Genomic DNA, 24,281 nt, shown 5'->3' on the forward strand with positions numbered 1-24,281 from the left:
GTAATAATCTACGTTAATCCAATATATCTAAAATATCATTTCAACTTTTAATTAACATAAAAGGTTATTAATGAGGGTTTTTTTTTTTTTTTTTTTTTTTTTTTTTTTTACATTCTCCTTTTTATACTAAGTCTTTGAAATCGGTGCGTGTTTTACCTTTACAGCACATCTTGATTTGTACCAGCCACGTTTCTAGGCTCACTAGACCCAGGGCCAGTGGTGACCATACTGGATAGCACAGGTAGACAGGTGTGGGCCCCTGGCCTACGGGGCTGGGCTTGCACCCCCCAGAATGGGGCGAGGACTCGGTTTGTAAGTTGAGGGATCCCCGGGGGCTTTTCGTCATACATGTCCCCTTTCTTTCCCTTCCATTCATGACAGATGGGGGTCCCCTCGCCGGAGAGGCCTCTCCGTCCAGGCGCCCCAGCACACGCCCCCAGCACCTAGCCCTTTCAGGTTGCTCCCCATAACCTAGGGGGCTGCCCACCTGGGAATTCACACAGTCGCGCCCCCCGCCATGCGGATGCTGTCTTCCCTGTCACTCAACTTTTTGCTCCCGCCCCCACCTGTAAGGTAACCGACGCTTCCCTTGGTTTCCACAGCGACGCCACCAAGGGGCGGGGAAGGGGCGCGCGGCTCCGGGGCCCCACTTTGATTGGTGGGTGGCCAAGCACCTTTCTGCTAGTCCCTGTCCGGCCTGCGCTCCTCCCCCTCGGTGTGTTCTGCAAGCTGATTGGCCAGCCTTATGGCGAGAGCGGCTAGGTCTTGCTGAAGACCAGCCTCACGGGGCGGGGTCGAAGGTGAGCTCCCCGCGCGCTGATTGGCTGTAGGGGCGCGCGCGGCAGGGAGGGGCGGGGCCGACGCAGAACCGAGGTTAGTGTCGCGCGGCTGTCGCGAGCGCGTGAGGGAGTCTGTTCCTTGTTGCGCGCAGGTAGTCAGCAGCGGCTGCAGGCGCAGTAGGGGCCGTGTGAGGGAACCATGAAGCACTATGAGGTAAGGAACGAGGAAACCCGCACTGAGCGGCCGCCGCAGATTAATTCATTTTTCTTCTTCGCGGAACCACGGGACCCCTTTTCTGCTCCTGTGCCCCTAAGGGCGACCGGGACGGCGCAGGCGCAATGGGCGCGCGTTGTGCCCCGGGCCACTCGTAAATTGCAGTGCGCATGTGCAAAAGGGTATTTATAATTCTGCAACCCAGGCTCTTTCAGGGTTTCTTTTTCTTGGGGTCTCTGCAGGATCCGGGAGGCTGGCAGCTTCCTTGTAGCTCCCCCAGCGGGGTGGGACAGACTTGGCAGGGGAGGAACAAAGTACGGGACGCTTGCTCCCTATTCGTGGGTGTGTTGTACAAGCTTGTACCATGCCACCTCCTCAGGTTTAGTTAGGAAGGGGCTTTGCAGTCAGCCTTCTCCCGCACGAACTTTGGACCCCTTCCCTCGACCTGGACGTCCCCGAGAAGCTTAGGCGGTGAGGGAGGTTCCAGGGCTGGCCCCCGCCGAGCAGCAAAGCTGATCTTGCGCTTTGGTAATCTAAGAGATCATCTTAGTCAACCCCTGCACCCGGGAGAAATCTCATGGCCACAGCCATCCTGGAAGCCCAGGTCTTCTGACTCCTAACTTGGGCTTCTTTTCCCCTTAAAACGAAGTCTTCTAATGCGCCTAGCGACCTAGCTGATAATATAATATTAATAACTTAATTATTTGATCATTACTGACTTTTAAGTAACATTAAGTAATAAACTTTTACTTATACGCATAATAATAATTCAGTTTGGGATTATTCTTGTGCTACGAGATTCTGTTACTTGATTTTGTTATTCTCATAGGCCTCTGAAATTGGAGGCTGTTACTATTCCCATTTGTATAGGTAAAGAAATAGTCTCAGAGACGTCGAACGACTTGCCCAAAGGCCCCCAGATGGTAAATGCAGAGCAGAGAGATGAATTCAGGACTCCAGAGTCTTAGTTGCCAGCTCCTAGGCCATGCTGGTTCTCAAATGAAAGTTAGCAGGTAGAGATATCTTTTTTCTCTCCTCAATTTAAAAAACTGTGGCAAAATACACATAATATCAAATTTACCATCTAATTTCATTCATTGTCCTGTTCAGTGGCATTAAGTACCTTCACATTGTTGTGCAACCCTCACCACTATACAGTTCCAGAATTCTTTCCTTTTGATTTTGCAAAACTGAAACTTTGTCCCGTTTAAACAGTAATTCCTTATTCCCCATTCTGCACAACCTCTGCGACCACCATACTGCTTTCTTTTTCTCTTTTTTTTCCCTTCCCTCTTTTTTTTTTTTTTTTTTTTGGTAGGTTCCACACCCAGCATGGAGCCCAGTACTGGGCTTGAACTCGTGACCCTGAGATCAATAGCCGAGCTGAGATCAGGAGTTGAACACTTAACCGACTGAGCCATTCAGGCACCCACACCATATTGCTTTCTGTCTCTGTGAAGTTGACCACATTAATAGTCTCACATATAAGTGAAAGAGATTCCCTGTTTTTATTTACAAGTTGAATACCACTACCTCGTTTGTCCCTTTTATAATTATTATTTTTGGTAATTTACCCAGAATCTTTGAAACATTTATCCCAGAAGTTCTCACTCATTTTTGACATAATACCAAGAATGAGGAGGTAGAATTCAATAGTCTCTGCTACCCCATTCAACTCTGATTATAGAATAAAGTTGTAATCTAGTTTTTCCTCTCAAACCCTCTTATAATCCTAGAGAAAAAGCCACAGTTCAAAAGATGCAGGATGGAACATCCATGTGACAGTTTGCAAAATGTAGTTTTAGCTTTCTTACTTAGCAGTCAGATAAAGTAAGCCTCAGATAAACTAAGCCTCTGAGGACCCTTGACATCATCACTTTTGTTCCAGAAGCTGAGAACAGCTTGAGGGCCCATGGTTTGGACTGGAGAACATGTTTTACTTTACTGAAATCTTTTCCCTCCCAGAAGGAAGGTGGAGCTTCAAACCCACTGTTCAGAGTGATCTTGGAGGGGTACCTGGGTGATTCATTCGACTGGGTGTCTGATTCTTAGTTTTGGCTCAGATTATGATCTCGGGGTTGTGGGATAGGCTGCCTGCACCTGGATTCATGCTCAGCCTGGAGTCTGCTTGTCCTTCTCCCTCTGCTCTGCACCCCTTTCCTGCATGTGCTCACTCTCTCTCTCATAAATAAACAAATGGATAAAATCTTAAAAATATTAAACAGGGCACCTGGGTAGCTCAGTGAGTTAAGCCTCTTCCTTCTGCTCGGGTCGTGATCTCGGGGTCCTGGGATCGAGTCCCCCATCAGGCTCTCTGCTCAGCGGGGAGCCTGCTTCCCCCCCCTTTCTCTCTGCCTGCCTCTCTGCCTACTAGTGATCTCTGTCTGTCAAATAAATAAATAAAATATTTAAAAACAACATTAAACAAGCAGATAAATAAAATCCCCAAAGTGACCTTGGAGGAAAAAAAAAGTTAGGTATTTAGCTGTGTTCTCAATTATTCTTTGCTAACATTTGCCAAGTAGTGTCTGAGGTGATAGCTACAGTTTCTGTGTGGGAGGAGCCCTTGTGTCCTGGCCCAGTTTCACAGCAAGCAGATTCTTGTTACTCCAGGTGTTTGTTGCAGATCAATAAAAATAGCAGGGGTGCTTTCACTAACATTTAACAGTTTGAGTAAAAGTTTCAGTGATCTACATCAAAGAGTATATTTCTGTTCTGGATCTTATGCATCCTTCCACCCCATCCACCCCAAGTGATCCCCCTGTCTACTGAGGGCATAGCCTCCCTCAAAAGACCTTTGTGGCTCTGAGAGAGACCTCGAGATTATGAAGTGCAGTTTACAAAGGATAGAAGTGATGCTTGAACCGTATGAGGTGTGACACGTGTCACGCAGTGAATTCACGAGGGCTTGTGTCTGATGTTATGGCAGGTAGGGTTCCAGCTGGAGGGCAGATTTGTTGCTGTTTCATTTACAGTTTAGCATCATTGCTAGTCTCCCCTCTGTGATCCGGGAGGAAAAAGTATCCCTTCAGCTAACTGAGATGAAGCAGATAGAACAGGTCACCCTTGGGACCTGGCTGAAGTCGTTTCCTTGGAAGGCCAGAGCAGGCCTTGAGATTGTCTTGGGTTCAGAGCAGGGTTGATAGGAGAACCTGCTTATCCTGTTTATCCCAGGCTACAGGATATATATATATTTTTTTATTGCTGTTTTTGTCATTGCAGATGGGGGGGTCAAAGTAATGATCCCAGTAGTAACTGGAGAAACAGCTGCTGCATCTTGTAAATTCCTGGGAGGATCAGTGCCTCACAGTCTCCTTGAGCCTAGATCACTGCCCATTCCCTTTAGCTGGGTACATGGAGATGAAGCCTCATCCCCTTGGGGTCCCTACTGCCCCCATTTAGGATCTTCCACCCCCACAAAAAGGGTAATTCTGTTGGTGCTTATTTTGCAAATAATTCCAGACCAACATGGTACCCTGTCTGAGGCAAGTTTTGTTTCAGCTTTCTCTGCAGGAATAAGTATGTGAAAGTTCTGAAAGTAGAGTTCTGGTCCCGAACTCTATTTAGAGTCAGAAAACTGGGCAGGAAAGGAAAAATTAAGGAGAAAGTAGACTGACCTGTCATTATGTCATAGGTGTGTGGCCTCTGGACAGGCCTGGGGTGGAATCCTGGCTCTGCCACTTAACAAATGATTATGTGACCAGGACAGCTTGATTATCCTCTTTGAGCCTCTCTGTGACTGCTCCTTGAGGGCAGGTGAAACCTACGTATTTGGGAAAGCAAAGGCCAGTATTAAAGAACATTACGAAATTGCAGGGAATCTATCATGAAAGGGTATGCGTAAAATGCACAATTCCATTATATGAAAGAAAATCTTGTTTGATTACCCAGTCCTTTAATAGATCTCCAGACATCCTGTTGAGTGGAAAAAAGCAAGTCGCAAAAGATTCTATACGTTTAAAAAAGTACCAAATGAGCTTTATATGTAATGTTCATGAATATGTACATAATAAAATGATAAATTGCAGTTAGATGTCAGAAATATGTGGGAATTACACAGAGGAACCATTGCTTGGGGAAGGAGGGATTGGGGAGAGAGAGGTTGGGGAAGGCTTCAGCTATGTCTGTTTTATTGGGGGAAAAAAAGGAATCTAATGTAAATATCTGTTAAATTTGGGAGATGGGATCTTGGGTGTCTGCTATTTTCTGTACTTTTTTTCTTGTGAATTCTTGTGTACTTTTGGAATAGGTGAGGGTTAATTAGGGTTTTTCTTGTTATTGAACCCAATTTAATGTGTGTGTCTCTTTGACTTTTGTACTTTCAATTTGGTGCCTGTCTGCAGAAAGGTGTTGTATTCTGACACAGGGACTGCTTGGCCACTTCACTCTAAACATCTTTCTGCCTGCTGCAGAGAAACAGGCCTTCCAAAAATGCCTTTGGATTGATTTTGCATTTGCGGATAGGCTGGGATGCTGGTTGTGATCCCCTCTTCTTGGGCTGGATAATCCTGCTGGATTAATAGCAGGGACAGGTCACATTTATTGTGTCCATCCAGAAACCTAAGAGGTTGGGTCCTCTTTGTCCCCTCATTTGTGGATAAAGGACCTGAGGCCCAGAAGGGTGAGGGAACTTGCCCCAAGATCTTGTCGTGGTAAAGACGGGATCCGGACCCAAGTCTGTCTGAGTCCTCATCCATAGAAGAGGAATCAGGTGGGCACCAGTATTACTTCTACTTTACACATAAGAGAAACAAATTAAGTTGCAGTGTAGCTGGGCTTTAGCCCTGAGTTTGGCTGTTTTGTTTCTGGCCCTGCTGATGCTTCCAGAGGCTGCTGGTGGCAGGGCTGGGCTGGGCTCTTCCATTGTTCTAAGAACAGAACATCCCTGGAGGGAGAATGGGAGGGTACACGGTGGGCTGCTGACAGCGGGTCTGCCTCGGCCTTAAAATTGGATGGACTTGACCCTCGGAATTCTAGAGGTGAGAGTTCCATCCGTACTGTCAAGCCCGGAAAACCACGGAGAAGTTTAAAGACTTTCCTTGTGTCGGTGTGCTTCAGGCCAAGAGCCTGGGGTTGGGAGGGGTGGGGAGATGGGGGTGTGAGGGCGTGTGGGGGCGGCGGGGTGGGGGGGGTGGGGAGGGTGGGGCGGAGCCTAGGCAGAGGAGGCGGGGTGGAGGCGGAGCTGAGGCGGGGAGGTGAGTGGGAAGATCTGAGTGGTGGGAGTGGTGGGTGTGGGTGTGGGTGCAAGCCGGGTGGTGGGACTCCCTTGAACCCCTTGAATAGCAGGTTCCTGAGGAGAGTTTAAGTGGAGAGTTGACAGCCCTGAGTGGGGACTATGCTAGAAGGGGACTCAATAGCACGGTTGAGTTTGGTTGGGAATCCCTGTGCTTTCACTGACAGGTTTGGCCAGAGACCTGGGGCTGGTTGGTTGAGTTCAGCTTCTGTCTTAACACCTTCTAGCTGATGTTGCCAGTGACAGGTGAGGAGGTTTTAATACCCAGGGACAGCCAGAGCATCATCATTGTTGTCAAGCCACTACTAATGTAATACTCTTAGTGCTTTTTCTTTGTTAACTCACTTAATCCTCATAGTGAATCTATGAGATAGGGACTCAACAGATGGGGAAACTGACAAAAAAGTGAAGCGAAGGGCGCCTGGGTGGCTCAGTGGGTTGAGCCGCTGCATTCGGCTCAGGTCATGATCTCAGGGTCCTGGGATCGAGTTCCGCATCGGGCTCTCTGCTCAGCAGGGAGCCTGTTTCCCTCTCTCTCTCTCTTCCTGCCTCTCTGTCTACTTGTGATCTCTCTCTGTCAAATAAATAAATAAAATCTTTAAAAAAAAAAAAAAAGTGAAGCGAAGCGCCCTTGGTCCCACAGCGAGTGGCAGAGCCAGGGTTCTGCTGGACCAAAGTGGGCTTCTCTGTGGGTGGGCCCCGGTGCCTGTGCACTGAGGAAGAATGAAGTATGTGGTTGGGAAGGACATGGTGGTCTTCGGTGACCACCACGTCTGCCCTTGGGACAGACACTTTACCTCCTTGAGCTTCAGTGTTCTCACCCGAGAAGGCAGAATAAAGACCCTTATCTCGGAGGGCTACCTGTGGGGTGTAAAGTGCCCAGCACACTTTGTGGCCCGCAGTCAAGATACAGAGCATTAGGTGGTTAAGGACAAATCATCGGACAGATGGTCAGTCAAATTATCTGAAATGCTTTCTGCATGTGACCTCTTTTGAATGACTTCAAACTTGCCTGTGAACAGGCCATGAGGCTTGGTTCATTGAACGTGCTGCTGGAGATGGGTTCATGCTAAATAATATGCCTAGAAGGTGGAGGAAGAAGCCCGTGATCAGTGATCAGTCTTGATACGCTGTCACACACGCTGAAGTCCCATTTTGGGACGATCTATTCTTTCTCTTTGGGAAGATCCCTGGCCGAATGGAATCACAGTCAGAACCCACTTTTTGCCTTACTGTGACCAAGAACCATCCCAAGAAGTGGGTGTTTCAGGTGGGCCTGGTCGTCTGATGTCAGTCATAGCCTCCTCACTCAGAAGCGGGCAGCTTCTGTTCTTGCCCTGCCCGGCCATGCCCCATTCCCCCCCGCCCGCCCTCCCCCTGCTGCAGAGCTGCAGGGGCTTCCCCATGTAAGTAGGAGGATCTTAGCACTTGTGGCTCAAAACCATCCCTCAGAGACTTCTTGGCGTCTTCTGTCCCCTGCTGTCCTCATTCATCACTACACCTCTGTTTTTCATCTCCTTAAACACCCGCAGCCACATTCCTGCCCTGAGCACATGCCTGTTCCTCAGCCAGAAATGCTCTCCTCTGTTTTTCTCTGGTCACTCTTTACTGTTGAGAGCTCAACTTCAAAGTCATGCAGAGAACCTTCCTGGACCATCCTCCCTGGGGTATGACCTCTGCCCCCTCCCCTAGCACCCCGTTCCTCTCCTTCTGGCTGTGGTTGCATTTTCATCTAGGTACTTCACGGTCAGACTGTGAGCTCCGTGAGGGCAGGGACTCCTTGTGTCTCATTCCTGCAGCTTCCCCAGCATCTGACCAGTGCGTCCTTGTTGAATGAATGATTGGATGAATGAACGCATCTTCTCCTTGTGGTCAGGATCCTGGAGGGCCAAAGGGTGAGTGTGGGGCTGCTGCTGGGACCTGGCTGAGGACTCGGTCTCATGGGTTGGGCTGAGCCAGTCCTTAGTGGTCCTGATTGGGGGAAGCTGGCTTCTTATGGCCCATTGGCCTCGAGCCACAGGTCCAGCCCAGCCACGTCACACTCGCTCTCCCCGTGAGCTGCTGGCACTGCATCTGCTGGCGGCCTGCCCCTGGCCGCACAGGGTGCTGGTAGGTTGTCCTGGTCCGAGCGTTCTCGTGTTGAGGGGTTCCACTTGTCTGCTTCCATCTGTCATTTACTCATTCATTTGTTCCGGGGTATTTCTCTCTACCTTTACTGTACTAGGAATACTGGGCTGAAGTAGCCACAGTGTCTGCCCTCAAGGTCTTTCCATCTAAGCTGAGGCCCAAAGGAGAAGGTTTTTAGGGAAGGGATGAGGGGCAGCAGGTGCCAAGGCCTGGAGGCCAGACTTTGTGGGTGTCCCATGTTAAGAGGTGAGGTCAACAGGGCAGAGACCTGTGGACTTTATCCTGAGAGTGATGAAGTCCCTTTTCTGTTGATTTTGCCTAAGATTTAAAATTTTCAGAGGGTGGTTTATTTATAAGTCCTTGAGGGGCCCTTGTGTTAGGCTTTTGTTACATAAATGCACAGAGTAGTTTTTCCTTATTACTGACTAATGGGTGGTGGATGGTGTTTGGGGCTCCCCCACCCCGCCTCCTCTAGTCCCGTGGTTCATTAGAGATGGGCCACGAGCCTTTCCCAGCCCTCTGAGGGATAAAGGGCCTCTCAGTAGGTCACAGTGACTGGCATGCTGGCACAGCCCTGTCCCTGTCCCTGCTCGAACCAGGCTCTTATGTAAGCAGTGTCCCTAGGCCATTCAGTGGGCCCTGTAGACTACAGGGCTTGTGTCATTGTCTGGGTCCTTCCGAACTCTGTTTTTCCTTCTTAAAGGGACCAGGGAAAACTGGCTGGGGCCATGCCAGTTTGTGACGGGGCCCATGGGAATGGGCCTTTCCTCGGGGTGGGGCGGGTCGGCCGAGTTTGGGGGAGGGCGGTTGAGCACTGGCACCGGAGTGTCAGCATCAGGAAGCAGGTCGGAGCTTGAGGGACTCACAGAGCTGGAGCCTCCACTCTTCTTGTGGGGAGCAGCTGTTTCCCAGGACCCCTCAGGAGTCTGACTCCCCATTGGGGGAAGGTGGGATTGGGGAAACATATCTCTTGGTGGGGAGTGGGGGCGGATCAATCAGAATTCTTGAAGAGATACATGTAGTCTGAAACAGTATGTTATTGCATACTATTTACTGCAGAGACTGAAGTCTAACTAATCTCCTGGCTGGGGATGGGGATCCGCCCTCCATCTACCGCAGGGCAGGGCTGGGTTGAGCTGTGCAACCCCTGTCCTGAATATCAGTGTTTCAGGAGAGGTGGCTTTGCCCTTCCCATCTGGGAATCCCGTCATTCAGGGCTGAGCTTGAATGTCACCTCTAAGAGGTTCCCCTTGACCCACCCAGGCCACACTCACCACCCTGGGGCCTCTCCTGTTTCAGTTCTCTGCACGTAAAACTTAGCACCTACTGAGGGTTTGTGTGTGGGAGCCCCTCGATCTCTGTAAGCCTGGGCCCCTGGTGCGGACTTCAGCACATACCTTGGAACGAGTGATGATGTGCATGTCTGTTAGAGACCCTGGCCTACAGAGCAAGGCACAGGGCAGGCTCAAGCAGTTTGCAACATCCCCGATGCACCGCCCCCAGCCCCCACCCCCCATAGCACCGCTGTCCGATGATGATGCCTGCTCCTCGGGGCTGGCAGTTCCAGTGGGCTCCTGGCCTGGGGTCATGAAGCTGGTCACTGCTCATCTTTTGGTGCTCTGGAGTTTGACCCTTCCCCCCCCCTTTTGGCTCAGAGTTACCTGAATTCTGAGTTTTCATGTAAGGATAAGGTGGGGATCCCATGGATAGTGCTAAGCCACAGACCAACAGACCTGGGCACGGTCTGAGGAGTGGGCGTAGGGACCTACTGTGTGCCACATTCTGGCTCACCTGGGGTGTCTGTGGATGGCACACAGAAGTGCAGTCATTGCCAGGCTCCCTGACTCGGCCTGGGAGCATGCACCCTGGAGAGAGAAGGCACGGGGAAGGACGTGCATACAGAACTCCTGGGTTCGTTGTCCCTTGCTTCATTTTCCTTCTGCTGGGGCCAGGGACACTTTTGAGAAAAGCAGCTCGGCACCTAGCACCGGTCCAGCACATTGAGGGGCTCAGTCAGCATTTCCTGAGAGCGTGAATGGGAACTTCTCAGTCAACAGAAAAGCCTTGTAGAACTTCAGAGGACCCCCAACCTCTGCCTTACGTGCTTTCTCAGTGAGCTGGAGTGCTCCGTGGGGGCTGTTAATGGGTGTTTCAGACTAAATATCCAAACCTGAGCTCCAGATTCCCCCTCAAACTTGCTTTTCCCCATTCCTGTTAATGGCACTTCCAACCTTCTAATCACCCTACTCCTAGGCTGTTTGACTCTGTTCTCTCATGCCTGGCGTCCTGAAGTCAGCAAATCTGTAGCTCAGCCTTCAGAGTACTTCTGGAATGCAGCCCCCCCCCCCCCCCCAACCCCCGGCCCACGTCTGGAGTCGGCAAACGTTATCCATGAAGGGCCAGATGGTAAATATTTTTTTTGGCCTTTGTGGGCCATTCAACCCCTGTGACATCTTCTCAACTCAATCATTTTGAGAAAAGCAGCTCTAGATGATACATTAAACAATGAATGTGGCCGTGTTCGATACAACTTTGTGGATACTGGAGTTTGAATTTCATGTAATTTCCACATGTCAAGATCTCTTAGCTTGTACAAAAACAGGCGGTGGGCCAGAATTGGCCAGTGGGCCATAGTTTGCCGACCCCTTGGTATAAGCCATCTTTTATTTTAATTTGATATTATTGGGCTCCCTGCTTCCACCCTATTCCCCTATAGTCCAGAAGGATTCTTTAAGTCAGGTCATATCCCTGCTCTGCCCAGAGCCCTCCAGGGTTCCCATCTCACTTGAAATAGAAGCCAAAGTCTTAAAGTGGCCTCTGAGGCCCTGCACAACCTGTCACCTTGCCCCATTCCCCTTCTTGCTCACTCCCTCCAGCCACATAGGCCTCTGCACTGTTGCTTGAACACACCAAGAATGCTGTACTTCAGGGCCTTGGCACAGGTGCTTTCTCTGCCTGATGCTGTCCTCAGATTTCTCAGGAGCTCTTTCCCCAGTGCGTTCAGGAATTGTCTCAACGTCTCCTCTGTAGGCCTTTCATGATCACTTGATATAAAACTGCACACTCCCCCTTCCCCTCTCACTGCCTGTCCCCTTTTCCTGTGCTGCTTTCCCTGGGGCAAGGGCATCTTCTAATATTACGTGTAACTTTATTTATCTTTGTCCCCCGCAAAAAATGTCCTTTGCACATGGGCAAGGTTTTAGATCTCTTTCCATAGCTGAATCCCCAGAACCTTTAGCAGTGCCGACATGTAGCCACTGTTCAGCCAATATTTATGCACTGAATGAATGAGGCTCAGTTTCCCCAAAAGATTAGTAGTAAAAGAGATAATTTGTGTTGAGAATATGTCTCCTCCCCGCAGGAGGCATTAGCTGTTTGCTGTGTTTGTAAGGCTGGCCCTGGGGATCCTAGAGTGGGTTCTTCCAGAAGAGCTTCCGGGGTGGACTAACCTGCCTGCCCCACTGGGCCAGAAGTGCTGGACGCAGGTTGGGGGTCGGCCTGGATGAACTCCTCCTGCTGCTCCCATCGGCTTGTGTCTGCAGGGCTGTGTCTCCTGCCACGTCCGGCCTCTTGGCCTGATGGCACCTTCCTGATCAAGAGATGCAGAGACCAGACATGGTCACCAACTTCAACTGGCCAGGCGGTGCAGGGGTGCAGACCTGGGCCATTCCCTGAGGGTCTGGGGCCAGGGACAGCCCTGGAGGAAGAACGTTCAGTTCTAGGGTGCAAAAAGATGGGGTCCTGCTGCTGGAGCTTGTAGCCAGGGCTCACTGGGCTGGACTTGTGCTGCTGAGCCTCATCCTCCCTGTGTATGAAATGGAGTAACAATGGCAGTTTGACAGAGTCAGTGTGAGCTGGTGATGGCTAGGGGCTTGGTGTTAACAGCCCCAGGAGGCAGGGCAAGGAGGGGTTGGGGAGCCACTATGGGAAAAGGCTGGGGCCCTACTGGGAGGGGCTGGGCCTGCTGAGTGCCTCAAGGGATTGATGTTGGGCTTCTTCCAGGGGGCAGGGCCTGTTTGAGGAAGGCAGGCCTGCTTGAGGTGGCTGTCCCCATCAGTCACTTGGGAGCTTTTGAAGCTCTGGGTGCCGGCTCCCCTGTCGGAGACCCTGTGCTGCTCCTAGGTTGCCCCGGCCAGGGCTCCTCAGCCGAGTCACATGCGCGGGCAGGCTTCTGGACCGCGGGGCAGAACTTCTGCCACATGTGCCACGAGACTCATCTGTGTGAGGTCCTCTTTCTCACATTGCCACTGACCAGATGGAGAAGCCAAGGCTCAGGCAGGGAAGATTGGGCTGCCCCAGGCCTCTGCAGAACTATGTCTTGCTCAGTGTTGGGAACTGCTCCCTCCTAGGCCCTGCTTTTCCACCCCTGACGGCCTCTACCCACTACAGGAAACCGTGCGGGAAGCATTAAGACAGCTGCCGAGCCTGCCTGAGCCCTTCCCTGTGATGTCAGAAGGCGACAGGCCTTTTGCCTTGGCACCCTGAGTGTGCTGGGGCCACGGGAGGCTGAGGCCTGGGGAGGAGCAGTCTCAGCCCTTGGGATCTCTGGGGGGACACTCCTGGTGGAGGTGGCACGTTCTGTAGGGTCTGGACCTTCCAAGACTAGTGTGCTGGCGTTGGAGCATCAGCAGGGAGGGAGGTGCCTTTCAGATCATCGGATCCAGGGGCCCCTCTATCCCTTTCCCCTGTTAGCAGTTAACCCTGCTCTTCACCGTGGCCGTGGTATTACATCGTGGTGGTGAGTGGGGGCTCTGGGCCCAAGCCGGCGGGTTGGCACTGGCTCTGGCACTTCCTGGCTGTATGCCTTGGGGGAGGGCCCACTTGTTTCTGAGCTGCCTAACGGGGGTCACAGTCCTTAGCTTTCAGACCGTGTGAGGCTGGGTGTGCTATGCACGGGAAGGTCTTTGCGTAGTCCTTGGCACAAGTAGGCATTTGATAGACATTACTCCAGAGGCACTTCCAGATGGCACAGGCCCTAGCAGCTCTGCTCTGGGTGGGCTAGCACTCCCTGGAGGCTGGAGAGATGCGGCCTGTGCCGGCTCAGGGAGCTGCGTGTGCTGTGGGTGCCAGTGAGCATCTGGTCAACAGGCCAGAGATCGAGTCCCTGACATGTTGGTTCAGTGTCCCCTTCAGGTGGGGCTTTGTGTGGTTGCAGCGACCAACCTGTGGTCACACGAGCACCCAGAGAATGCTCTCCAGGATGCTGCTGGGCTGCATGGGCTCTGCCAGCGTCTCATGGCCCCCATCCCAGAACCTAGGGATGTTGGCAGTCACACACTGACTCCTCTTGTCTGGCCAGTGGGGGTGGGAGATGGAAACTGGCTGGTTGAGGGCCTGGGAGTGAGTCAGGGTCTCCCAGCCTTTCCCAGCCTTGATGATGCTCTGTTCCTACTGGGGCACATTGGGGAGGCTGGTGCAGCTGCCCTGTGCACCTCAGAAATGGGGTCATGAGCTGAGGCCACTGGGGAAGGAGGTATTTCTGGCGGAGCAGGTGCGGCCTGTGCTGGCTTCTTGGCAGCTGAGCCCAGGGTCTTCTCAGCTACCCTGGCATGAGCAGTGTGACTTTGATATTTCTGGAAAGTGGAAGGGAAAATGAGCTGCAGGTCTTGAGTCACTGAGTCCAGGCAAATGTGTCCAAGCCTCTGCATCTGTGAAATGGGTGGGCGGGCTGGGTGCCCTCCTGCTTGAGGCCAGACCTCCATCCTCTGGGTGCAGCAGCCCTTGGACCCTGAGTGGGGGTCTGTGGGGGCCACCAGTGCCTGGGCCAGTCAGCTGAAGGACCTGTCAGGACCGTTGCATCTTTGCCCGGAGTCCTAAGTTGCACTGAGCAGGGCCTGCACCCACAGCAGCCCTCTTGTGCCCTGGGCCCAGGAGATGTCATCCACCAGGGCACACACTCCCTCACAGCCCTGGCTGCCCCGCACAAGATGGCCCAGATGCATGGCCCTTTCCTGGCAGGCAGACCCCTGTGGGGTCCCAGAGAGCCTGCTGGAGGCAGGGTGTGCTGCCTCGTGCCATCTCTCCGCGGGGCCCCTGCAGAGTGTGTGCTGGGTGGGGGTGGGGGTGTGGCCCCAGAGGCCTGTTTGTGGCAGGCACTGGCCATCCTTGAATACACAGGAGTGTGCATCTGGGCTGAGGTGGGTGTGCCCCTCACCCTTTGGAACTCAGCTTCCTGGTCTAAGAAGTGGAGCTCACAGCCCCTGCTCCCTCGGCTGCTGTGCGGTTGGAAGGGGAGGATGAGGGGAGGGGCCTGGGACGCTGCTGCAGCTCCAGGCCTGCTGTTCTTGACACAGACCTGTTGGGCAAGTCCCATCTTAGGAGGCACAGAAGCTCCAGGTGTGTAAGTGGGAGTGGATGAGGGCGATCTGGAAGCCAAGGCGACTCTCAGGCCTGTGCCTGCCCCTTGTTCCAAGGGGTTCTGGGATGTGGACTCTGCCCTGAGGCTGCTGAGTCCTGTTCGCACATGGGAGGGGACTGGGGAGCAGTGGGCCTGGCTGTGTTGGTAGGGATGGGGACACTGAGGCTTCACTGAGGGACACTGATCTCCTCCTGGGCTGCAGGCCCTGTGGGCAGTGGTGCCTGGGCTCCCCAGCTCCTGCAGGAGCAGGATTTGCAAAACTTGGCTCTTCACACCTGGGCTGGGGTGATGCCTACTCCTCCTGCCGCCCCTCCTTCTGGGGCTCAGGACAGAAACTTCAGCCTCCCCCCACGCCGTCCCCCTTCAGATCATCAGCAGACCCTGTGCTTCTGCCTTTACAGTCTGTCCAGACGCCAGCACTTTTCACTCCTCCATGGCCACTTCCGTGCTCCCGTCCACATTATTGCCGGTTCCCAGGGATGCCTGCGAGCACCCGACCCCACCTTCCTCTCTTCACAAACCCTCCCTGGTACCCACCTCACTCTGGGTAAAAGCCAGAGCCCTCCCTGTGGCCCACAAGGCCCTTTGTGACCTGCCCCATCCCTTCTGTGGCTTCATATTCTACTCTTTCTTGCTCACTCAGTTCTGGCCACCTGGGCCTTCCTGCTCCTAATGTGCTAAGCCCGGCCTAGCCACAGGGCCTTTGTACTTGGTGTTCCCTCTGCCTCGTGTGCACAGTTTCTTCTCTCACGTCTGCTGGCCTTTGCTCAGATGCCCTTTCCTCAGGGAAGCTTTCCCTGACCACTGTGGGAAATGGCCTTCCTCCCCCCACCCTGGATCCCCTGCTCCATTCTGCTTTTCTCCACAACTGTTGGTGACAGAACATGTCACTGTTGTCTGTCCCCCCTCCCTCACAGCATGCACAGTCTGGGGGGCCGTCCTGTGAAGGCATGGGCTTGGTTTTGTTCACTGCAGTACCTGAGATGCGGGAGGAAGGGAGGCAGGAATGGATGAAGGAAGGAATGAATGGATGTGGGACAGTGGCTGCCAAGACCCTCTTAGCTAGTAGGTGGCAGAGCCCTAACAAGTGCTCCCTCTCTTGGTCCCGTCCTGGTCCCATCCTGCCCCCATCCTGCCCTGGAGTTCCAGCAGGTGGGAGTGGAGTCTACGGCCACAAGGGGGCAGTGGAGAGCAGGGCCGCCTCCACAGCGCAGTTTGGGAACCACTGTAGGGACAGCACTGCAGCCCCGCCCCTCTCCCGCCCTGGGGTCTTGCTGTTGTTAGGGTTCCCAGATACTGTCACCAGCTGGGTGGAGCGTTATCACACCACCTCTCTGACCTTGGAGTCCTGTGGTTGGGCCCCTTCATGGCCTGGTCAGGATTATTTGCCTGTACTATTTGCCAGTATTGGTCTAGTAGTATTTATTCTTCGCAGGATGACTTTTAGGCTGGGCGAGTTTATGTACTTTTTGTGGTTGTTATTAGCTTTGTAAATCTTATAGTAATCCTGTGAGATGGCAGGTGAGGGCAGCCCACTTTATACATGAGAAAATGGAGGCTCAGAGAGGTTGAATAACTTGTCTAAGGCCACACAGCCAGGAAATAGGTGTATCTTTTGGACCTCAGATCCTGGGGAATGTGCTAATGGCCAAGAAGGCCCTTGAGCCTTCCTTGTGAGGGGGCCATTGGGCCTGTGGTAGTGCCTCTAAGGGCCCAGGCCATGTAGAGCCTGTCAGCATGGATCCCCTTCTGTGTTGGGGTTGCTGGTGAAGAAAGACAGCAGGGTTTCCCAGGAGCTGGAGCTGGCTTGGTCACTGACCCTTTCCCTTGGTGAGCAGTGCCCCAGAGCCTGGGGGGGGGGTGGTCCAGCTGTCAGAATGTGGGGCTCCCCAGGGTCACTGGAGTTGGAGGGGCATGTCTGTGGGCCTCACAGAGGCTTCTCTGGAGCTAGGTCCTGTCCTAGGATAGGGAGAGCTCCAGGCAGTAGCTTCTACCCTTCCGCTCTGGGGTTTGGCAAGGTGGGCGTGGCTCCTTGGCTTGTGGTAAAGGCAGAGCAGGGAAGGGCCTTGGCTCGGAGGGTAGTGGGGAGGGAGCTTTAGGTCCTGGTGTGTGTGACCTTGGGCAAGCCCAGTTGCCTCATGCAGCTGTTTACTGAGCCTAGCTCCTTGCTGGGCTGTTCTGGTTGCTGGGAAATGATGGAGAAGAGTCCTTGCCCTCGGGAGCTGGTATGTGGGAGTTGCTATTCTGAGGAAGGACCTCACCTGGGAATTTGTCTGAAGGCCCGAGGATATAAAGGAAGAAGGCCTGTAGGGTCTGGGGGGCAAGGAGTCCAGGTAGTGGGAACAGCATGTGCAAAGGCCCTGAGCCTCTCCTGTAGTTGCATAACTGCTCTGCTTTCCCACTGCTCTGGGTTTCTCATCTGTTAGATGGGGTTCATCCCTGAGTCTTGCCGTGGGCATCAGTACTGGCTCAGAACAGGGCTCAGAAAATGTCACCCTCATTTCTGCTAGTGCTGTGCTGATCTGCAACATCTTTTATTTCCATGAAGACAGTGAAGGCCATGGGCCCTGCTGCTCAGCAGTGGCTCTGAGTGCTCCTCTCCAGGCTGGGGAACGTTGCAGCCTGGTCCCCACGGCTCTTTCAGGGTGGGCTGTGTCCCCACCCTTTGCCCTGCTCCTTTTCCCCACCCCCATGCCCTGACCTTATGGCATGCCACGAGTTGCTCTTGGCTGGACCCTGGAATCTCAGGCGCCTGGGTGAGAATTCCTCCCAGGCTAGTGGAACTGTCATCGCAGAGCCACGCTCCCGTGTCTCAGGCCAGCACGTTTGCCCTATCCTTGTCCTCTGTGTCCATTGTGCCGGAGGCTTTGGTGCCACACCCCTTGCTTGTGGTCAGTGCTGGGACCTTGGGCCAGTGACCCTCCTCACCCATCTATCCAATGTAACACCCCTTCTACCTAGCCCTTACCCTGCCTCTAGCTCTCTTAGGAGGGCAGATTTCTCCTTTCCCCTGGCCTATCTTCTCCCCAGGGATGAGGTCTAGGCCTGCTACCTTGCCTTTTCTGCTCAGGAACTCTGCCTAGTGGCTGTGCTCAGCAGCTGTGTGTACACTCTGACCTGGGCTAGGCCTACCCTGGGTTCCCATCCCGGGCTGGCGTCAGGCCTGGCAGGCGAGTGTGTGTGTGTGAGAGAGAGCGAGGGAGCCGGGGGAGGGAGAGAGAAGCATAGGACATGGGAGGCATGCTCAGCATGGGGCAGGGGGTGGGTTCGCAGTGGGGTGGAGGGGGTGCAGTGCGCGGGTAAGCTCTGGGACTGGAGCCTGGGAAGCACAGGACCAGGTCCTCTATGTTTCGGCCCTTGGTGTGTGGGTGGGTGGATGTGGGTGAGGAACCCTTGCTGCTCCCTGCCCTGGGACCTGTTTTTAGATGGGTAATTGGGGCCTGTTTGTTAGCCCTCCTCTTAAAAATGATTGAGGTGAAATTCACATAAAATTAACCATTTAAAAGTGAAGATAGTTCAGCAGCATCGAGTATATTCACACTGTCGGTTGCCCCACTGCAGCCACCATCTCGATTTAGTTGCAGAATATTTCTGTCATCCCTAAAAGATACCAGGTTCTCATTAGGCAACATTCCTCACTGCCCTCTTCCTAGCCGCTGGCAATGCAGTCTTTCTGTCTCCTTGTGTCTGCCGATTCTGGACACTTGACATAAATATGTGACTCTGTGTCTGCCTTCTTTTACTTAGCATAAGTTTCTTCCTTTTCTTTTTTTTGCCATCTAGCATAACTTAAATTTCACTTTTTATTTTGGAATAATTATAGACATATGGGGAATTGCAGAAATTGTACAACGAGGTCCTGTGTCGCACTTCCCCTCACCCCTCAGGGCCTTTCAGACCTCTTCCAGGGTGAAGGCTGCTGGATCCTGGGATTTGGGGGCAAGAAAGTGGCCCTGAGCAGAGGCAGCCCTCACCCTGGTGGGTTGGGCCCCTGGGTGCCGCCCCAGGGGCCAGACTTACCTCTGGGAGGGCGCAGTCTCCTCTCCTCCAGCCTGGGACTGGCCTGGGCGCGTCTGTGGCTGCGGCGGCTGGGAGTGTGCCCCTCTCCCGGCCACCCCTCCCGCCACCCAGCTTCCTCTCCCGGCAGCCAGTCGGGGGCCCCCGATTCTCCCTGGGACCCTGGTCTGGTGCCCAGGTTGGGGGAGAGAGTAGGATTTCAGCCCTCCCCCAGCAGCTGGCCAGCAGGGAGAGGGGCTGGTTGTATTTTAAGCTATTGAGTGGTTCAGCAGGAACTCGGAGGCCTCCTCTCCCAGGAGGCTCAGTGCTGCCTTCCCGCCCCACACGGGCTCCAAAGGCATGTGGGCACTGCCCCCCTGGGACCCAGGAACTATTAATATACTTGCAGCCACAGGGCAGGCCCTATGCCTGCCCAAGGCCCTGCTATTCTAGCCCTTTCTGGCACATTCTGCATGTGCCCCTTCCCTTTCCCATAAGTCCCCTCGGTGGGGCCTGGCACTCTGGGCGGTAGGACCGATTTTCTTTTTCTGGCCCTTCTGTTTGGTTTTGTTATCCGTGTGGCTCAGAGGGGCTCAGTAACATGCCCCCCAAGCCCACACAGCCGGGCCGAGCCTGCAGTTGGCAGCAGGCACCCTCCATCTGGTGCAGCATCAGTAGGCGGCATAGGCCAGGGATGGGTGTTGGGCCCTCTCCTGTCCATGGTGTGGGGCAGGCATAGTGTATGTGGGCCAATAGGCCCACACGCTGCCAGCCACTAGGGGGGCTGGAATCTGCACCCAGGCCTGTGCCCTTCCTACCGGGTCTCCTCATGCCCAGTCTTATGGCCCCACGTTTTGGGGCCCTGTTAGGCACCATGCTGGTGCTTCACTCGAATTGTCTCTTGAGACTTATAGCTCCTGGAGGTACATGCCTTCCTACCTGCCCCCTGCTGAGGCTCAGCGAGAAGGGAGGGTCTAGTCACCCAGGGACTGCACAGCAGGGCCAGACTCAGTCCTGTCTGCTGCCCACCACACCTCCTGTCATTGGGGGATGGATAAGGGGAGCCCTTTCCTTCTGGGGGTGCTGGCTGCGGTGGGCCCCTCTGCCTGGGCTGTGGATGGGGGCTGTGCCCTCAGAGAGCCCTGGCTGGGGCCCTGCCCCGGGTTTCTGGTCCTGCTCCTTTTCCCATGCTGCCTTTGACTGAGGCTCTACCAGGGGTGAGGCTACAGGGGCTCTACCAGCACCTGCTGGCCAGTGGCTGACTTGAGGTCAGACCCAGCCCTGTCAGCCATGGCCCCATGTCTAATAGCATCTGTGCCAAGCCCTCCACGGGAGCACTTGGGCCTTTTGGGATCAGCTGGCCATTGCTGGGCCTCCCCCCAGCTCCAGCAGTTCATGTGTTCACTGCTCGTCTTGGTCCTTCTGGCGCCTTCTCTGACCTGCTAGGGACGGGTGGGTCAGATTCCCCTGAGGGCTCTCTCCCCGCCAGCTCTGCTCCATTGCTCTGCTATAGACCAGTCACTCTCTGGAGGCTCAGAGCAGAGCAGTGGGGGGTGTGGGGTGGGGTGGCCAGGCTCTGTGCTCTGGGCTTTGTGGGGTTTGGGGCCTAGGTAGGGGTGCTGTGTTGGGTTGATGCAGTGGGAAGACTGCCCCAAAGGTGGCCTTGAACAAGGCCTGGGTGAACCTAGTGAGAAATGAGTGGAGAGGAGGGAGGTCAGGGAGGCAGCGGCCGAGGGCTCATCAGTCCAGGCTCCGGATGCTAGCTGGAAACTTCCTGGTTTCCTGACCCTTTCCATACTTAGGGAGAGGCTCTCTGCACCAATAATTCCGGAATCTGTCACCTCCCTGGGAACATAAATGCACAAGGAAAATAATCCGCAGCGTCTCTTACAGCTCAGAAGGGGAAATGGATGATCTATCTCTCGGATTCTCAAAATAGCTGGGATTTCTCCAAGCCAAGTGAAGTCTGTGGGCTGGAGCTGGGCGCCGGGGCTCGGGCTGCCTGCGGGCCGTTCACCCTCCTCCCATACCTGAATCCACCCTGTATTGGGCCCAGGTGGGAGGCGCCTCTGTGCCTGCCTTGGGGTCTCCCTGCCCCCTGGGGGCTGTGTCCACTGGAGAGCCTCACTTTCAGGGGTCCCAGCCCCCGGGGGTTGCCCCCAGGAGGTATGTGGCCCGGCTTCTGGGGGGCTGAGTCTGGGGCAGTTTTATATTTAGCTGGGCCATGGCTGCGGGGCACTCGGGTTACAGCAGCACAGAAGGCAGCGGTGCCAGGGCAGGCGCGGGCTCCCTTCCAGCACCGCGGCAGAATTTGATCACGCCGGCCCGGCCCAGAGCGCTTGGCGTGGGGAGGTCCGCGGTGGGGGCTGACGGCCGGCAGCTGGGGCCGCCGACTGCGGTGGGCAGAATAGGGCAGCATGGACCTGAACATGAGCATGGTGGCCCGGGAGGCCAGCCAGGGCCTCAGCCCGGGCCCCAGCCTCGGCCTCAATGGCCTCCCCCGGATCGCACCCACCAAAGTGACCAAAAAACCTAAAAAGGCCGTTCTCTTCTTCGAGGTGGAGATTTTGGACGCAAAGACGCGGGAGAAGCTTTGCTTCCTGGACAAGGTAGGACCCTGGTGCCAGCTGTACTGGGCCAAGGGCACTGGGCCCGGGTCCCTATTACTTCCTGGGGCTTCTGGTTCTGAGGACATGGGAGCTGTCCAGCTGGACCCTTTGTGCCCCTCCAATGTGTTTTGACTCCCTACCTGCTCCTCAGGCATACAAGGGACACTGTCCCCAGGCCTGTCGCTGCCAGCTTGGGGTGGAGTGGGCAGCGATGGCCCTTGGGTGTGGCCAGGAGCTGGCTCCTGGTAGGAGGAAACGAAGCAGCCTTGGTGGACCCTGTAGGGCTTTGGGGCCTGGGAAGAAGGCGAGTGTTCTGGGACCTGCTGCAGGGAGTTCTGGTCCCTAGAGGCCTTCTTTCTGAGGGGAGCCGTGGGTGGGGTGAGGAGGAGAGGCAGAGAAGCAGGCCCGGTGAAGCAGGGATATCCTGGCCGCCTTTGGTTAAACCAAGCCTCAGGCCTACAGCTACCCCGCTCTGGTAGGGCCCTTGCTGCTCCTTTCGGCCTTGGGGGGGGGGCTTGGACTCCACCCGTCCCCCTCCCGTAGCAGCTTCCTAGGCCCCCGGTCCAACCCCCTTATCAGGAAGGGTCCTTGATCATATGCCACCCTGCCCCAACTTCTTTGCGGCCTGTGCTTCCCCCAGGTGGAACCCCATGCCACCATTGCCGAGATCAAGAACCTTTTCACCAAGACCCGTAAGTCCAGGGCCCATTTGCGCTGCCCTCCATGACCCCTCTGGGCAGGCGCCTCTGGGTGGGACCCGATTCTGCACTCCTCTCCCCCAGGGTTCTGCAGAGATGCCCCCAGTGTGGCCCAGGTTTCTTTGGCTTGCCTGGGGCAGGTGTCCCTGCGTGGCCATTGGCAGGAACGCCCTTGCTGGCTTTCGGAAGGGCAACATCCTGCCTCTGCCTGGGCTGTTTCCAGCTGAGGCACAGGCCTCAGAGCCCTTGTCCCAGGACTGGAGACGTGGGGTCCCTGGGCTCTGCTATGCTATGTGATGTGATACCCTGCTCTCCCCACAGATCCACAGTGGTACCCTGCCCGCCAGTCCCTCCGCTTGGACCCCAGTGAGTACAGCTGTCTGCTCGGCTGCCCCTAGGCCCCCGGGTGGTGGTGGGCAAAGGTCTGGGCAGCCCTGAGCCCTGGCCTGTCTCTGCAGAGGGCAAGTCCCTGAAGGATGAGGATGTTCTACAAAAGCTGCCCGTGGGCACCACGGCCACACTCTACTTCCGGGACCTAGGGGCCCAGATCAGCTGGGTGACGGTGAGTCTCAGACCTATTTGTGGCCTCCTCTCCCGTCAGCCACGTTGGGGTGACTCACCTGCTCCCCATACCCTCAGGTCTTCCTGACCGAGTACGCAGGGCCCCTCTTCATCTACCTGCTCTTCTACTTCCGGGTGCCCTTCATCTACGGCCACAAATACGACTTCACGTCCAGCCGGCACACAGTGGTGCAGTGAGTGGGGCCAGGTGGAAGGGGGCAGTGGGGGAGGGGGGAGAGGCCTGCTGGACCTGCCCAGCTGAGCCAGCTCCCCCGCCACCCTAGCCTCGCCTGCATCTGCCACTCATTCCACTACGTCAAGCGTCTGCTGGAGACGCTCTTTGTGCACCGCTTCTCCCATGGCACCATGCCCTTGCGCAACATCTTCAAGGTGAGCGCCCTGGGGTACCCCCCACCCCGCTCCCTGCTGTGGGACATGTCCCGTCCTTCCCTCTGCTGGGCCAGGCCTCATCCCAGCCCTGCTTGCTTTCAGAACTGCACCTACTACTGGGGCTTCGCTGCCTGGATGGCCTATTACATCAACCACCCTCTCTACACACCCCCCAGTAAGTGGCCTTGGAGCTGCCCTGCCCCACCCTGGCGCCTCCCACCCCACCGGGCTCTCCCCTCATAGGCCTCCCTTCTCTGCTTCCCCTTCAGCCTATGGAGCTCAGCAGGTGAAACTGGCGCTCGCCATCTTCGTGGTAAGCAGGCCCGGAGGAGGGGAGTGGGGCGGGGAGTCTGGGGGGCTCCGGGCTGACCCTGCCGCTCCAACAGATCTGCCAGCTTGGCAACTTCTCCATCCACATGGCTCTGCGGGACCTGCGGCCGGCTGGTGAGTGGCCTGTCCCAGACAAAGGGTGGTGGTGAGCGGGCTGCTCCAGAGGGTCTCACTTGCCCCTCCTGTCCTGCCTGCCAGGGTCCAAAACCAGGAAGATCCCCTACCCTACCAAGAATCCCTTCACCTGGCTCTTCCTGCTGGTGTCCTGTCCCAACTATACCTACGAGGTGAGGGTCTGCCCTGCTCTCCTCTCCTCTCCCTCCAGGGGCTGGGGTCCCACCCACATGGAGGGGCCAGCCCCTAATAGAGGTGCCTGGCTCCGTAACTGCTTTAGCCATTTGGAGCATATGGAGATGGACAAGCTGGCCTTTCTGGGTGTTGGGGCGTGGTTAAGGCAGCTCTAGGGGTCTGGGGGTGGCTTCATAAGGTTCCTGTTTACTCAAGGCCTCTCTGGCACTGGAGTTTGGTCTCCACCTCCTCACTCTGAAAGGGTTGGGGGGAAGAGTTGGCCCCGGGGGGTGGCGAGGCGTCTGCACAACAGCAGGCATTAACCACCCTCACCCCTGACCGCTCTCCCCACAGGTGGGGTCCTGGATTGGCTTTGCCATCATGACACAGTGTCTCCCAGGTGAGCCCACTGTCCCTTGCTCCTTGGGGCCCAGCCTACTAGGGCTGTGCAGCCCCTCCCTGATGCCCCTGCTCTGCCCCACAGTGGCGCTCTTCTCCCTGGTGGGCTTCACTCAGATGACCATCTGGGCCAAGGGCAAGCACCGCAGCTACCTGAAGGAGTTCCGAGACTACCCGCCCCTGCGCATGCCCATCATCCCCTTCCTGCTCTGAGGTCATTCTGGGGGAGGAGTGGGGGACTATGCTCTCCAGCACTTGGAATAAAACCTGCCTCTCCCTGACAAACTTGGACTCAGGCT

General features: G+C 55.1%; 1 protein-coding gene across 1 annotated transcript; it reads left to right on the forward strand.

The window, feature by feature from the left end:
* Positions 1 to 842: 842 nt before the first annotated feature.
* Positions 843 to 24,267, forward strand: TECR (trans-2,3-enoyl-CoA reductase). The gene is made up of 13 exons (XM_059160243.1): positions 843 to 993; positions 21,266 to 21,316; positions 21,957 to 22,008; positions 22,336 to 22,380; positions 22,473 to 22,576; positions 22,654 to 22,769; positions 22,860 to 22,965; positions 23,068 to 23,140; positions 23,235 to 23,278; positions 23,352 to 23,409; positions 23,494 to 23,582; positions 23,938 to 23,983; positions 24,068 to 24,267. Exons 1-13 carry the CDS (start codon positions 979 to 981, stop codon positions 24,193 to 24,195), a joined length of 927 nt encoding a protein of 308 aa, XP_059016226.1. The 5' UTR covers positions 843 to 978; the 3' UTR covers positions 24,196 to 24,267.
* The last annotated feature ends 14 nt before the right edge of the window (positions 24,268 to 24,281 follow it).

Source organism: Mustela lutreola, chromosome 2 (genome assembly GCF_030435805.1).
Source record: "Mustela lutreola isolate mMusLut2 chromosome 2, mMusLut2.pri, whole genome shotgun sequence".
Lineage (NCBI taxonomy): Eukaryota > Metazoa > Chordata > Mammalia > Carnivora > Mustelidae > Mustela > Mustela lutreola.

Bases quoted from the DNA above. Each gene is read 5' to 3' on its own strand.
- TECR (XM_059160243.1), top strand. The intron at 22,770-22,859 runs GTGAGTGGGGCC...CCGCCACCCTAG, and splicing joins AGCCGGCACACAGTGGTGCA to CCTCGCCTGCATCTGCCACT. The intron at 23,141-23,234 runs GTAAGTGGCCTT...CTTCCCCTTCAG, and splicing joins CCCTCTCTACACACCCCCCA to CCTATGGAGCTCAGCAGGTG.